Source organism: Carassius carassius, chromosome 8 (genome assembly GCF_963082965.1).
Source record: "Carassius carassius chromosome 8, fCarCar2.1, whole genome shotgun sequence".
In the NCBI taxonomy this organism is placed as follows: Eukaryota; Metazoa; Chordata; class Actinopteri; order Cypriniformes; family Cyprinidae; genus Carassius; species Carassius carassius.
The window spans coordinates 6546891-6563265 of NC_081762.1; the positions used below are offsets into that span (position 1 = coordinate 6546891).

The 16375-nt window shown below is 35.2% G+C and overlaps 2 protein-coding genes across 5 annotated transcripts in view; one reads left to right on the top strand and one right to left on the bottom strand.

Moving 5' to 3' along the window:
* Positions 1 to 10058, bottom strand: part of LOC132145084 (protein FAM135B-like) — a 33772-nt gene extending 23714 nt beyond the window's left edge. Inside the window, exon 1 of the mRNA XM_059555804.1 lies at positions 9736 to 10058. The gene's annotated coding sequence lies outside the window, so the exon portion shown is untranslated. The remainder of the gene's footprint in view (positions 1 to 9735) is intronic.
* LOC132145081 (collagen alpha-3(IX) chain-like) overlaps positions 5941 to 16375 on the top strand; it is a 37436-nt gene continuing 27001 nt past the window's right edge. For 2 of the 4 annotated variants that reach the window (XM_059555798.1, XM_059555800.1), the window contains exon 1: positions 14018 to 14431. In XM_059555798.1, coding sequence (XP_059411781.1) covers positions 14406 to 14431 — 26 coding nt within the window. In that variant the 5' untranslated portion in view covers positions 14018 to 14405. Of the gene's footprint in view, positions 5983 to 14016; positions 14432 to 16375 lie in introns of those variants that run through there. The other 2 variants (XM_059555797.1, XM_059555799.1) reach the window with 2 other exon arrangements.

Consider the following 16375-nt stretch of genomic DNA (forward strand, 5'->3'; position numbering starts at 1 on the left):
CACGTCAACACGTCTGTGTTTATAAACAGCTTCCCACAAACTCCTCCTGATTCTTATGCTATGGTGTCAGAATGCTGTATCCCACGCTTCACCTTTCATTTCAAGTAAGATGAATGAAACATTATCAACTGCAATATTTTGTAATACCTTACTTGAAGCCTTATGTAACATACATCATATATTTATTCATAATGTATCTTTGAATTAATCATTGTAACCTGATTTAAATGCATTATAATATTTACAGATCCCTTGTTACATCAAAAGAACAAAATAAAAACCTGTCATGTATTTCAATAAATTTTTCTAAAGGTGGACCAATGATAATACATTTACATTTAGTCATTAAGCAGATACTTTTATACATATTGAAAACAATTAACTCACAAATGAGGTCAAATAAAATGAAAACTGTCTGTTAAATTAGGTCTGAATATGTATATAATATATATATATTTTTTTCTTATAAAGCGAATTACAAATGAGGTCAATGGAAGCAATCAACAAAAGAACAATGATATGCAAGTGCTATAACAAATATCAGTTAGCTTAAATGGTTAGTTCACATTTTACTCATCCCCTAGACATTCTTAGGTGTATATGACTTTCTACTTTCAGACAAATCCAGTCGGATTATCCAGTTATATAAAAAGTTATCCTTGATCTTTCAAGCTCTATCATTGCAGTCAGCGGGTGTTGCTTTGTTTCAGTCCAAAAGACATTCAATAAAAAGCGCCCTTTCATAAAAAAAAAAAGTGTCTCACACAGCTCCAGGGGGTGGACAAAGGCCTCCTGTAGCGAATCTAGCTTGTGCTCACAGTTGTACACAGAAGCAGTTCCGGGCGGGTGACGTATGAGGTCAGCGTTGCGCATGCGCTGCTCATAAGTGACACATGCGGAAATACAGCAGAGGGATCAAGACAAAACAACGGTCACTAATTAGAAGTACAAAACGAGGATTTGTAATGAAGAATGTCAGAGAATTTCAATATAAGCAAAGAGGAGACTGGTTTTACTTTGCTAAAATAAGGCAACTTTGCTTACTTTGATTTTGTAAACAAACGTTGGTTTTCACGAGACTTACTGGTGCATGCGCAACGCTGACCTCATACGCCATGCTCCCGGAATAGCTTCTGTGTACAGCTGTTGGAGCAAGCTAGATTAAAGTGATTATTACGTTTTGAACATGGACATTTATTCTTACAAAAACACATCAGTTCACTACAGGAGGCCTTTGTTCACCCTCCGGAGCCGTGTGAGACATTTTGTTTTCTATGGAAGGGCGCTTTTTATTTCACTTCTTTTGGACTGAAGCAATGCAACATCTGCTGACTGCAATGAAACAGCTTGAAAGATTAAAGTAAATTTTTTATATAACTCCGACTGGATTCGTCTGAAAGAAGAAAATCATATAGACCTAGGATGCCTCGGGGGTGAGTAAAATGCAGCCTAATTTAAATTTTTGGGTGAACTAACCCTTTAAAACAGTAAATGTAGCAAGGGTTTAAATGTTGGGTAACACTTTGGTATAGGGTCCAATTCTCACTAATAACTAGTTGCTTATTAACATGCCTATTATTAACATATTGGCTGTTCATTAGTGCTTATAAAGTACATATAATGCATGACATCCATACTCCTACCCAATACCCTAAACTTAACAACTACCTTATAAACTATTAATAAGCAGAAAATTAGGAGTTAATTGAGACAAAAGTCATAGTTAATGGTTATTTAATAGTGAGAATTGGACCTTAAGATAAAGTGTAACCGACTTTTTTTGCTTTGTTAATTGGATAATAAATAAAAAGAAAACAGAATACAACAAGATTAGAGAAGCTGATGTTATTTATATTTATTTATTTATTTATTTTTAAGAAAACAAACAGTTAGTAAATGAAGAGTGCAAGTCTAAAAGGGACAAGTTTAAAAATTTTTTTTTTTTTTTAAGAATAGAATTAGAATTAGAGAGTGCAGGATTACAATATGAATATGTAAAGTACTTATAATACATATGTACTATAACTGTGGTTATAGTCCCACTTCATATTGTGTCCCTAATACCTGTGTACTTACATAGTAACTAGGTGTGGACGTATGTAACCAAAGTGTAAGTACATATTGATACATACTGTACAGGTCTTTTAGATACTATGTATCAGTGTGTACTTACACTGTGGTTACATACTGTATGTCCACATCTAGTTACTTTGTAAGTACACAGGTATTAGGGACACAATATAAATTGGGACCCAAAATATAATTAATGCATTAAAATTATTTTAGAATGCTTTATATAAAAAGGCTTCAAATAAAGTATTACTTTATTGTAATGCATTTGATTGGTTTACTATGACATTTAATCTGGATTCTGTACAAACAGGATTATTTTATAATACTGGATTCACTGTATTAAACATTTCATGTAGAGGGGTTGTGTGATTTAATTGTAGCCTAAACCTTTTGAAATGTTTATCATTATATATCGGTTTTACTTACTTTATAAAGCTTAAGTGTAAAAATAATGACCACTCCGGCGGTTTGCCATTGGTTGAAAAAACAATAGCTCCGCCCCAAATTCATGCCATTGGCTGAAGCAGATGACATCTGAATGTTTAGACAAACACTGATTACTTGTTGTTCTTTTGTACTTTAGTAATGTAGAAAACACATCAAATGAAAACCTCAAAGCATTATTAACAATATTCACAGAGGAACTACAGCTCAATCATAACACGTGTCCCTGTTTTGCATCCTCTCATCTGTTTTCTGAAGCAGTGGGTGCAGTGACAGCTTCCTATCAATAAACAGATGATTAAAATGTCTCAAAACCGCATAAGCCATAGTAAGGAAAACTACAGGAGCTTCACTGTCAGACATGATGGGGAGCGCAATGTTTCTGTTAGCAGTGATGAAATATAGTTACTAATGCCATGCCTGCAGACATTGACAGAGGGAGTGGGAAAAAGAAAACAATAAAGGAGGCGGGATCTGAGCGAGTGTGATGTAGCATTAGATGGCTATTGTGCGGTTTAGTCCTCAGTCTCTGTGTGCCAGGTAAAGGTTAACAGCTCTGGAGCTGCAGTCACCTTCCTCTGGCAGCTGATGCTGAGAAATGAAAAATATGGTTCCTTTGAAACGTTTCCCTTGCGTTAACGTTAATGTTCAATCGTGTTGGCTTCACTGCCCAATTCAATATCCTGAGAGCCCATTCGAGACGGGCCGGAGAGCACTGACCTCTGCAGCTGCTGGAGCAGAAACAGATGGCATTATGGGTACTGGTGCTTAATTTGAAAGTACAGTACTCATGCGCTGTAGAAAGAAGATAATAGATTAATACAAAATTGCTTTGGAAGAATACATCTGCTTAATAAGTAAATGCAGAATAATATGGAGTTTATTAGGTGAATTTTAATAGAAATAAAATAGATTATAACATATTTATATCTATAATTTTAGTAATTTAATCATTAGATTTAACCAATATATATATATATATATATATATATATATATATATATATATATATATATATATATATATATATATATATAATATAAAGTTTGTGAACGGAGCAAGGAACCTGACTAATCTGCTTGATTGATTCATGCTACAGGGTTCATATTGTAATTCGATTTAAATAGTGGAGTGGTATGACATGATGAAACAATATTGGTTTAACTGAGTTCACTACTTCCTTTACAGGCAATAATCGCACGCAGCAGATGTTACTGAACATTAAACCGCTATCAAAAATCTTGTTTCCAAAGGAAGTCTGGGAAATGAATCTCTCTGTGTGTTTGGACAGTGAAGCGCTCAGTTGAATGTATTACAGCCGGACTGAATTACGAGACACCTTTAATATTCTCAGAGATCTGCAAAAATGATAGAATTGTAACCTGCATTTCCCAGAGTTCACTTCCAGCTTTATTCAATACTTTTGCACAACAGTGTGTGTGTGAGCAGTCATAAATCTACTGCAGACTGAAGTCACTTGCTCGACTTGCTTGCTTAATCAATTCTGCAGGCTGTGGGCTTGCTGTGGGTGATCTATGATTTCATTCTGGCTAGAGTGAAGAGCCTTATGGGTCTGTCAGGTTGTGTCCGTCTGTGTGTGAGTATGTGTGTGTGTGTGCGCGCGCATATATCTATTTGAGCCTTGTGCTTGTAATTGAACATGGCAAATGTTAATGGCACTTTACACGAACAGAGTACAAAATTGGGCCACTCTCTGGGCTTCTTCGCCCGAAAACGGGCGAAAACTTGAACGTTTTGAAATGTTTAATTTTTTTGCTTCATCGGATGGGTATGAAACTTGGTGACTTTTGTTGTATTACCTATATGAACACACAAAAAAATCAAGGAGATGATTCTGATATGTTAAAGGGTCGTAAAAAAAAAAGTCACACTTCCCGCCCGAAAACGGGCGACATAGGAAATGAATGGGAAATACGAAAAAATAGGAAAACTCAGAGAAACTTTTGGTGGTACAAGCTACAGATCAGCGACTGTGCTGAAAAAAAGTGTACAGCAATGAAGGGGTGACACTCTAGAACATCAAGAGTGCAAATAAGACCCCCCCCCCCCCCACACACACACACACACACCCACGCACTCAAACACAAACACACATACACAGATAAACTGGCGACTGCAACAGCAAAATTTGTAGAATATACCACATAAAATCAATAAATGAAAAAAAAAACTTGCTCAAATGCACACACACACACACACACACACACACACAGAGAGAGAGAGAGAGAGAGAGAGAGAGAGAGAGAGAAAGAGAGAGACTGGTAAGACTGCAACAGCAAATTTTGAGAATATGCAAAAATAAATAAATAAAAAATACAAAAAATAAAAAATACAAAAAGAGACTCTCGCTCAAATGCAACACACACACACACACATTCACTCACACATACACACACACACACATTGTGTTCCCTTTCTAACCAAATGCTATAGTTTGATTGTAATCATAATGCAAAACCTGATACTTATCTAAACATTTTTGTTAAGAAAATAAAGTAATCATCTTTTAGAATATCTAAATGTATATCTAAATAAAAAAAACGAATAAGATAGAGAAATCATGTCTAAAACAACAAAAGGAATCAAATAGCCTTTCTACATAGGATATATAGGAAGCTATAGACAGCCTACAGGCTGGTACAGGACATTACACAAAAGTGGCTATTTTTTAAAGCCACTAGATGAAGTTCTTCTCCTGGAACATTTTTTTTTAGGCTGGCACTCTATTTTGATGTGAAATGCTGCATTTATTGAATTTTTTTTTAAAAATAAATATAAAAAAAAAAATTATATATTAATTCTAATGGAAAAAATAGCTCATAAAAATTATATAATTAATGCAAAGTATCATAAAAAAATCTAAAAATTCTAAATAATAATCAGAAAACATTATAGAACAAAAATATATTTGATTGGTTATCCTGGGAAAAAGTAAAGTACAATTTTAAGGCTTCGCCCGTTTTCGGGCGGGAGGAAGCTAAGTGTGACCCATTTACGAAGAAGCCCAGAGGGTTAATCAAATGAAGCCACTGATACAAATAGTCAGTGAAAGGAAGTTCTTAACCTTAGGGAGATGTTCATCATCAACCTCAGAATATCAAGTTGTGTAGTTTAGAAAGTTTTTATATATATATATATATATATATATATATATATATATATATATTAATTGCCTTTGGCTTCACAACAAATGTGTTAGAGAACAGACAGTCTTTTTATCTATATGGATGCCACTCAAAAGCTTGGGATCAGTAAGATTTTTACTCATCCCGGCTGCATTTGTTTAATAATAATAAAAAAAAAACATTAATATTGTGAAATATTGTTACTGTATATTAGTATATATTTATACTGAAATGACTTTGTATTTTCTGTTTTACAGAACTAATCAATTTCACCTGCCTTGAACTACATACACACACACATCTCAAAAGTCAAACTCAGGTAAACCTCTGTCTGTCGTGAGTACACTCACACTAACTACTATTTTCCAAAACAGTATTTACAAAAAGTGTAGTATGTTGTTGTTACATGACCTCTTTATGCTGCATAAATAATTCAGCAAACAAGGGATAATTCCTAGTTCCTAGCAAGCCGATTTGAACCTGTATGGACAAATAAGTTCAAACAGAATGGGCATTTAAGGGATAATGTGCAATCATACCACTTATTACACAACTTTTTACCACTTAAATAAACACTTGGACATGAATATTGATTTGAGTATAATCCATTAAAGTATACAGGTTTCTGTTTTAATATAGTCTTTAACTAAGGTGCAAGATGGCGTTTTTTTGTGCTTAAATAAAACAAGAGATTGTGTGATCCGGAAGATATTTCGAAAGAAGCCTCGACCTCATATACCCAATACTCATGTTGTAATAATCATCATTATACAGTTTTACTATTTGCAGCAGTCATTATTAGGAAAAACTGATCAGAATAATTTCATTTCAGAGAACCATGTGACGTTCTTTTCAAAATACGATTAGATGTTTTAATTCAAATTTGTGTATTGGTCTGATTACCTAAATAATCAAAGGATTGTGGATAATCACATTTGGTTCTTCATTACACTGAAAATGAAATTTCACTTGGGCACAATGCATTGTGGGGTACAGTATCTAATGCATTGTGCTCTATATTCACATTTTGGCAAGATCAGATATTCCATGGATCCAGAAAATCCACATTCTATGCATAGTATTCAAATGCATACTATAATTACATGCTACTTTCGCTCCAAAATAGTAAATTAGATAATAGTATGAAATAGTAACATACTTGTTTTCTTAAGTAAGCTGGCTGTGACGATTTTAAAGGTCACAAGCGTCTGCTTTGCTACATACAGACAGAAGACAGGGTGAGGTTGGGTGAGATGACAGTGGTTTAGTTTGTGGTTAGATCACAAGGCACATAAGTGTCTCAATTGAATGTCTAAAGCCAAAAATGCATTATGATTCTTACTGTGCCAGGGTATAAAGAGATGGATAATTGAAGATAGATAGATAGATAGATAGATAGATAGATAGATAGATAGATAGATAGATAGATAGATAGATAGATAGATAGATAGATAGATAGATAGATAGATAGATAGATAGATAGATAGATAGATAGATCTAGTCTGCATGTGTCTTGCAGCAGTGATATTCAGCTCTGTATAATGAAGTCCTGCGGTATTACACTGGTGCTGGTTAAAGATTTATACGGCATGCGCTTGACCCTGCAGGAACAATGTGATAGTGAAAAGAGATTAGAGAAATCACAAGAGAGAGAGAGTCACAGGACCGCATGAGACCGCCTGCACAAACTGTTACAAATCCACACAAAGAGACCTGAGAAAGCCTGACACGACACACACTGCTTCTGATGGTTCACACAGAGCTGTTCACATTACAGTATTCACAGCTGATTCAAAAGCTATCGTTTGAAATTGTCCTGAATAGTCACAGACAGGGAGATGAAATCATACTAAAGTACAATGAAGTTCATGTGTGCATTTTTATGCCCAGTTAGGCTGAAAATACTGTTTTATGCAAATCAGAACATTAAGACTATTAATATGCAGTTTTGAGAAGGACTGACCAATTAAATTTTACATTGGTGGGGTTATCGGACACAATGCAGAAACAGAAGCCAACCAATCAACAAAATGTCAGTTGTTTGTGACCTGATATTTTTGTGGTACACTGTGTCCGAACCAGTTATGATGTTTACTAAAAGTAAAGTTGCTTTAACACAATGAAAGGAAAATGTTAACATAATCAAAACCAAAATTAATGCATTTGATATTTAATGTACAGCTATTTATATTAAAAAGTCTCTGTTGGTGGGACTACTCAGTCTTCATCTGTTACTATAAAAAGTCTGATTTACATGGAAGGTAAGATTTTAGGTTCGATCTATTAACATGTTATAGATATCATATAAGTAATAGATATCATAAACCAGCAATAAACTATTTTCATGTGTTGATGCTGACTGCTCAGAGGATAATATTTTAAAATATTTTTGCAAGTCTCTTATGTTCACCAAGGCTGCATTTAATTGATCAGAAGTAAAGTAAAAAAGGGGTAATATTGTGAAATATTATTCAAATTTAAAACAACTGTCTTCTGTTTGAATAGATTTTAAAATTAATTTATTCTCATGATGCAAAGCTAAATTTCCAATTTCATCACTCCAGTCTTCAGTGTCACATGATCCTTCAGAATTCATTCTAATATGCTGATTTGCTGCTCAAGAAACATTCCTTTATTATCAATTATTCTTTATTATCAAGTGTGCTGCTAAATATATAAATATTTTTCTGAAACTGTGATACAACCATTATATGAAGAAATGAACTTTATTAATGAATGAATTTTAACATTATTGTATTTTTTTTCTTTCTAAGGAGGCGTTCAATAAACCTCATTGAAAAATTCATAGAAATTCTATCCTCTGAGAATTCCAGAACTTTGTACTGATTTTTCTAGAATATATACAACACCTAAACTTGCTGTTATTCTTTCTCCTAGCATTCCCACAAGATCATCCTGTACGTTTTGCCTGAAGCAGTGTGGACAGACTGGCCGATCGGAAGTCTGCTGGAAAATCTGCTGTTTAACCACATCAGTTAGAGCACGCTGGTGTCTGGGGTATCTTGTGTCCTCTGGCAAGCCTGGGCCACATCCATTAAAGTGCTCGGGCCCTTGTGGGACTTACAAGTTTGCGTTTGAATGTCACCATTTATACGGTCCAACTGCATTATTCACAGCACTCATTAACAGTCTAGATTATTCCAGATTTTACATCACCTGTAAATGTCAGTCTGAGTCAAATGCCATGAGCTGAATTTTTAAGTCTCCTCTACACAAGACGAGTAATTTGGAAAAATAGATCCGCAGTCCTGCTCGTCAAGACAGTGCTGTCAATGTCAGATTTACTGACCTTCACGAATACAAGCCAGATATGCATTTAGAAGAGTTTAGATCTATTTATCTTGTGAAATTATTCTATTCAAGGTGAACATCTGGATTTCCCTAATGCAGAGTATCTCCAGTGGTTTTAGTGAGCTCCTGTATGATGGAGTTTCTTGATTATTCAGCTGGCTGTTTTTGTCAGTTCAGCCCTGCTAGAAACACCTCAGTACTTGAAACCTCTCTGAGCGGAAGAAGGTATGTTTACACTCAGTTTTGTACCAAATACATGAAGGAAAATCCAAAAGCCTAGATGTTTTTCCCTCACTGTTACTTGAAAATGCGTCATGCAAATCCTTGTCATGACTCATATATCTTAACGGTTCCTTCAGGTTTTAAATGAACTCTTTCTGACCCATCAAATGACATATTAGCCTTCTAGTAGAACTAGTAGCAATGCACCCTTAATCAAATCATTCCCAGTTGTGGTGTCCGGCACATGACGTACTGCTCAAGTCAACATTAGTGTCACACGCTTCAAATGTGCTGTGTGTTTCTTCTGGAGCCAGATGGCTGGTGCGTTGCATTGGCAGAATATGCATCCAATATGTTGGGATTAATGCTGGATAACGGAATATTTCCCTGCTGGTCCACCTAAGAGCGGCTTAAAGACCAGACCAGGCCAGACAAGACAGTCATTAGGAAACAGCAGTCAAAAGCAAGTCTGCGGTCGACATGAGCCAAACACAGATGAACAATACCAGAGAAAGAGCGTAAACGTCCGTCAGCTTACCTGCTTGTGCGACGATGCTGCTGCGCGACCTGGAGGCGTGATCCGCGCACCCGCTCTGATCCTATGTCATTAAGTTGAGAGGGAGGGAATGTGCGTTGATAGCAGGAGCAGGTCTCAGTGTTGACACAGGCATGAGCGGCTCACAGCTGATGCTGCTGCTGGTGCTGGTACTGATGCTGTTGTTGCCATGGTGATCATTCAGCTCCTGAGTGCTGCGGTAGTGCGCTTGCGTTCTCCCACCTCCAGAGATGATGTCCAATCTGCCTAAGTGCTGCTGCGCCACTTGCATGCCCCCTCCCACTCTCTCTCCCTCTCTCCCTCTCTCTCTCTCTCTCTCTCTCTCTCCTCTCTGTCTGAGGCTGGATGCATGATAATAACGGATGATGTGTGCTCTGTGTTGTCAGACGCACTATGCATGCAGGCTTATGTCAGTGTCAATAGATGTGAGGTAATTTAGCTTTACTCACGATTAACACCCTGAGTGTGTCTCTGCACTTACAGTTTAAGTTTAGGACTAATATTTTGGTGAACAGTAAACATAGCCATTCACTTAAACTTTTTTCCTTTTAACAATATCTTTCAGTTAATCTACCAGCAATACACACATAAATGTAAAATAATAGCCAAAATAATTTATTTAATATATATATTTTTTCATTTTGTGTTCACCTCTACCTATTATATTAGCTTTGGTTGGTATCTTTTAAAAGCCATTTAATGAATGATTTTTTGCTTAAATGGCAAAATAATATTTCAGCCTACCCAGACTAATTTTAAAATGTTTCACAAATTACAGTGCTAGTAATTGTCAGATGATTATTATTAGTAGCAGCAGTAGTGAAAGTAGTAGTAACATTGTTACTACTAATATACTACTACTAATATGTTTTGAATTTTGAATTAATGAATTTTGTATTTTTAATGTGTTTATTTAGAATGAATATAGTTTTAGAGTAGTAATTAATGTGGATCTGTTGAAATATAGTCTGACGTAAACTAATATTTAATTTAAACATCCGCCCTTAATGGTTAGGAATTAAGCCACTATTATTCATATTCAGATAACATATTTAAGTTACCCAGCATTTATTGCATTCACACTGCTGGTTGTATAAACACAGTGTGTGCTATGCACTAAAAGCATGTGGGTCTGTGTTGCCCATTAAACACGGCGGTCACCTTGCCCTCTCTGTGTACTCTGAGTCATGGGGTTGACACTTTTGAAGGAAATCAACCTTCAAATAAGTCTTCTTCCTATTAGGATAGGAAGAAGTATTTTAATAATAATTAATAAATTGTATATATATATATATATATATATATATATATATTTTTTTTTTTTTTTTTTTTTTTACTTTTTTTTTTTTTACTTTTTTAAACATCACATGATGTAGGCCATGTGACAGCAATGTCAGTTTGGGAATGCAACAATTAATATTATTTTAAGACTTGTTTTGACTTTGTTATGCTGATTTGATGCTCAAGAAACATTGTTATTAGTATTATTATTATTATTATTATTATCAATCCTGAAAACTTCATATTTGAAGTTGCTTCATATTTTTTTGTGGAAATCATGATACATTTAATTTATTTTCAGGAATCTTTGGTGAATAGAAAGTTCAAAATAACAGCATTTATTTAAAATAAAAACTATTTTGAAACATTATACTTGACATAACTTTTTTTTAAAATCAATTTAATGTATGTTTGCTGATTGAAAGTGTTTGTTTGTTTGTTTGTTTCTTTCTTTTTTTATTCAACCCCACACTGAACAGTAGTTTAGACATAGTAACTGCATAATGCATACCTTTTACATTTTAATATACATATTTAGTATGCATTAAGCAGCATGTCAGTATTCTATTTCGATCCTTTCCTCAGGCGCTGTCACTCTGACCACATATCCTCTCGGTCTCCACACGTATATTAGCAGCACTGCTTCTTCTATGGCTTACTATCAGCACACAAGAAGCCAGAGAAAGTCTGACACTATAAATTTGCAGTGCTCACACATATTTCAAGTTTTTTGCCTGGTGTCTAAAATCTTTAATTAACGACCAGCTATCCAGATGTTCCATGACAGCCTGAACATGTGTTTTATGAGGACATGATGCGTGCTTCACGTTTCTTTCCTTTAAGCTTTTTGCTTTTTCACATGTTTCTCGCTTTCTTTTATGCCTTTATAACAGATAAGGTGTGAATGAAGGTGGTGTTGAATTATATATCCTGTAAGATGAAATGCAGATTTTGACTGGGCCCTGCGGCGAAAGCCTTAGTGCTCTCATAAGGTATAAATCACATCACATTTGATGTAACAGAAGTCATTGTGGCTGACATGCCTGCGAGCAAGTCACTTTCATAGACCCGTTTTGATCTCATTAGTATATTTCCTTTCCCAGAATCCTTCTCTGATGAGGGCAAAGCTACAAGGCAAGACCTTAATAGTGAGGGAGCTCATGCAAGCCGACGCAGATCGACTTCACAGTCATTTTACAGACGCTTTACAATCTCCATTTCTTTTGAGAGCATTCCTAAAGTCTCTGCTGTCTCCCCTATCATCAAAAAGTTGTTTTCTTTATAATCCAATAAAGATACTAAAGCACAAACATGTCTGAGGAATCTAATATAAACATACAAACGCTGTATTGGTTTTATTATGCAGTATGTCCCATCTGTTAGATGTACTTCAACATCCCTCACAAGACTGCTGATGCTTTTCTAATCCCTTGCCTTTTTGAGTCCAATTTTTTTGCTGCTTTTATTGTTTAAACACACATATTTTGGATGTACATTGAGGTTTGTTATGCAATATGTCCCATTTGACAGATTTATCTCGACATCCTTCAGCATTAGTCATCAGTGGTTCTGACCAGAAACCTGCGCCCACTGAATTCTGCAGAAAACGCCACGGAATTTCAACAGCAAGTTCTGCTTGTATTCTTTAATTAGGTATTTTGGTTAATTAATGGTGGTTTCCAAGTTAAGTTTATGTATTATACATCATATTCTGCAATTAGTCTTGCAATTGGATTTAAAAAGTTGTAATAAAAAGGATTGAGAACCCAAAGACTTGGATCTAAATCCTAGAATATCAGAAGGTTTGCAAAGAGGTGGAAAAATTCCAGGAAAATTCTTTAAAAAAAAAAAGTATTCTGGACATTTTGGAATGTTTCTTGAAATATAAGAATAATTTTCCACCCTTTTGCTTCCCTACACTGTAAAAATGGCTGTGAAATTAACTTTAAATGACTGCAAAAATGCTTATGTTAAAACCTGTTAAATGGTTATTGGAAAATTAACCTACTATATTCGGTGAAAAACTGTATTGAATATTACTTGTAATTTTACGGTAGTATAGTTTACAGTGAATAATCGTAAATGGACATTCCCAGAATTCCCTGCATTACATTTCAAATTTTTTTTTTTTTTTTTTTTTTGTTGTTAATGTTAAAATAACTATGTTTCTTCTTAGTTTTTTTTTTTCTTAGCAGTTTTATACATTAGGGTTGCATGTTACATCTAATGTTGTTAAATGGATGTTTACATCTGCTATTGGTGGTTATCAGTGTATTACAAAGGTATATTAACATTGTATTAGTTAATGAAATAATGTAAATTAACTATAAAACTCGAAAAGTTGCTACCATATTTTTTACTGTAAAATTCCGGCTACCATAGCTGATGTAAATTTTACCAGTTAGTTTTTTTTTTTTTTTACAGTGTACCTAGTACCTAGGCAAAACATTATAGCATTGAGTTTTGCATGGACAAACAATGCTCACATTTACTTAATTGACTGTAAAAATCTAAATAATTGCAGTTTTATGGGCTTTTAGCTACTATTTTATATATTTTTGTTTGTTTTATTTGTACTATTTCTTAACTGTTATTTCCTCTCTTTATTTTATTTTTATTTTTATTTTTTTTTGTTTATTTTTATTTTTTACAATTTTACAAATTCTATCTTCAGATTTAATTTCCCACTATAATAATCAAAGAAGAAAATGTGACAAAATGAAATGAAGGAACACTACAGTAGGATTCACAGTGCCATTTTACCTGAAGAAAACTTGGCTTTTGTAGCGTTGTTGAAGTATGGTACCTTTCCAGATTTTGCAGCAACTTTTCTACCTGCATATGCAACCTTTGTGCAATCAGCCCAGATTTATTCATACAGTTTAATGAATGATTCATGATTCGTTAATAATGGTTGTCAGGTGGGATGCTGAATGTATATTTTTAACCTGTGTTAGATACACAATCTAACTGTGTTTATAACAGGCTCTCCCTGCAGTAGGGCTTCCCATTAGCAGAACTGCTGCCGCTCAACATGTGTTATTAGCTCCTGTGCAGAAATATAAAAAAAGGTGCTTGTAATGCCAGAGGCTCAAAATCTCCTTTAAACATCAGTCGTAAAAAAAAGCCTTGCCACCACCCCTCGATTCTATCCCAGCCAATCAGATGCCAGGAACCAAGCCAGGTCACCCTTGCAAAAAAAACCTTAATGTGTCCCAAAGGTTTGCCATCTCCTGCACAGGTCGTCTTCAGTCAGAGAGGCCCGTGGGCACCGCTGAAGACAGACTGGAGGGGGACGACACATCTCTGGGCCAAAGGACAAAACTTCTGCATCCATTCAGATTCCCACATCTCCGTTGAGGGACAGAAACATGGCTCCTCACCTCAGCATGAGCAGGTAAGATCTCAAACACTGGTGACCCTCGTGAAAGACATGGAAAAAGTCTTAAAACACTTTATTGTGGCTTTTGGGGGGGAATGTTTCCCTCTGATGAGTTGCTTTGAGGTTTTGGAGTTCTAAAACACTCAGGCAGTGAGGAACATAATTTGGCATAGAATTTCAAACAACTTCACCCTTTTTAGTGCATATTATTTAGAACCTTAACTGCATTTTGTTGAGTTTTCAAGGTTCTTCTCTGCCACCATCAAAGCCCTTTTATTTCAGATTTTCCTTTCTTCTTAGCGCCTTTGTAATTATAGTTTAGAAGAAAGTTGAGGAGGAACTTCCCTCAACATCTGGATGGAAAACAGGAAAACAGCAGTTGCCTAGCAGGGAAACCACACATCTGATGATATTCCCCCTATTTCAGTGTGTTTGTTTACTAGATGAATATGTCAGACACATGATAGCTACTCAATTAGAATTATCATGGTCAGAGTCCCATAATCATGGGGGCAAATGTAAACTGAAAAGAAAATGTCTTGAAAAGGCTTTCGTTTTTGAAGTAAGTATGTTTTTATAGTTATTCTTGATTTTTAAATATTGGAAAAAAGCTTTAATGTATGTGACCAGCTTCTAAACACGAGAGGGAATTAAGTGTATATATTTCCTAGCAAATATAAATTTACTAGCAAAAATTCTAAATTGATAACCACACCAGCGAGTCAGATGTTATATAAATCGTTCAGAGTTGGTATTTTTACGCTGTTGCTGGTCACAAATCTCTTTACTATGATTAATCAGCAGCTTGTGATTTCCAAAGCGTTCCCTCATACGTTTGTCCTGATGACGGCTGTGAGTGGGAGGAGATATTCCTCCTCGCATGGATTACGAGTGTGTCAGCAGAACCAAATCCAAGATTTAGATAACGCTGCCTCCTAATCTCAGCTTCACCTGCTACTGTATGAGACACAGAGAGATTCAGACAAAACCTGCTCTATCAGAAGATCTCAGATCACAACACCACACTGCATTCGCATATGCTATATGACTCAATAATTAATGATTACCAGATTATCTAGTTAAATGAGTCTATAGTGCTCCCAACACTATTTATTTACTTAGTTATGTTATGATATGCATCTTTAGAATATTTGAGATGTTTGGAGAACTGGGATCAATAACTAACATTTTGTTTATTTCATTTCTCATAAAGATAGTCTTGGTCACATTTTCCCCCAAAATCTAAAGGATAAAATTATGATATATATATATTTTTTTTTGAGAGTCGTAACTGACATATAAAGGAGGGAAGGTTGGGAATACTTTAATTAAGACACTGTGAGTGTTCAGGAAAGCTGCCAGGGAATCTGGCTCACACACCAAAGCCACCACAGCTTGGGGGCTACTGCCATATGTGTGACACACACGCACACGCGCACACACGCACGCAAGCACGCACACACGCAAGCACGCACACACCTCTTTATTTTTTACATTGTAGTGGATTATTCCCCTTTATATACACATTCTCTGTTTTATTTATCTCTATGGCCATGAAAATCACTGATCTGAAGTTGCATAATTATCTGTATTGTGCTCTCATCCTTCTGTTTGATTATTCTGTCATCTCCACACACACTTCTGCCTCAACAGCTGCAAATGAAAAATACAAGCTGTTATTTTTTTTGTATAATGGAACAATTGCTTGCAAAGCAAAACCATTTATCAAGGGATTGAGCTTAAACTGACAGGGAGAGAGGATCATTTTGACAGTCCTAACAGGGTGTCTGTGAGTTGCATTGTATATATAAAACTATTATATGCCATTCAAAAGTTTACGGTGAGGAGGGTTTTATATTCATTGATTAAAGAAATGAATGCCTTTATTCAGCAAGGATGCAACAAATTGATCAGAAGTGACAGTAAAGGCTTTTATAGTGTTACAAAAGATTTCTGTCA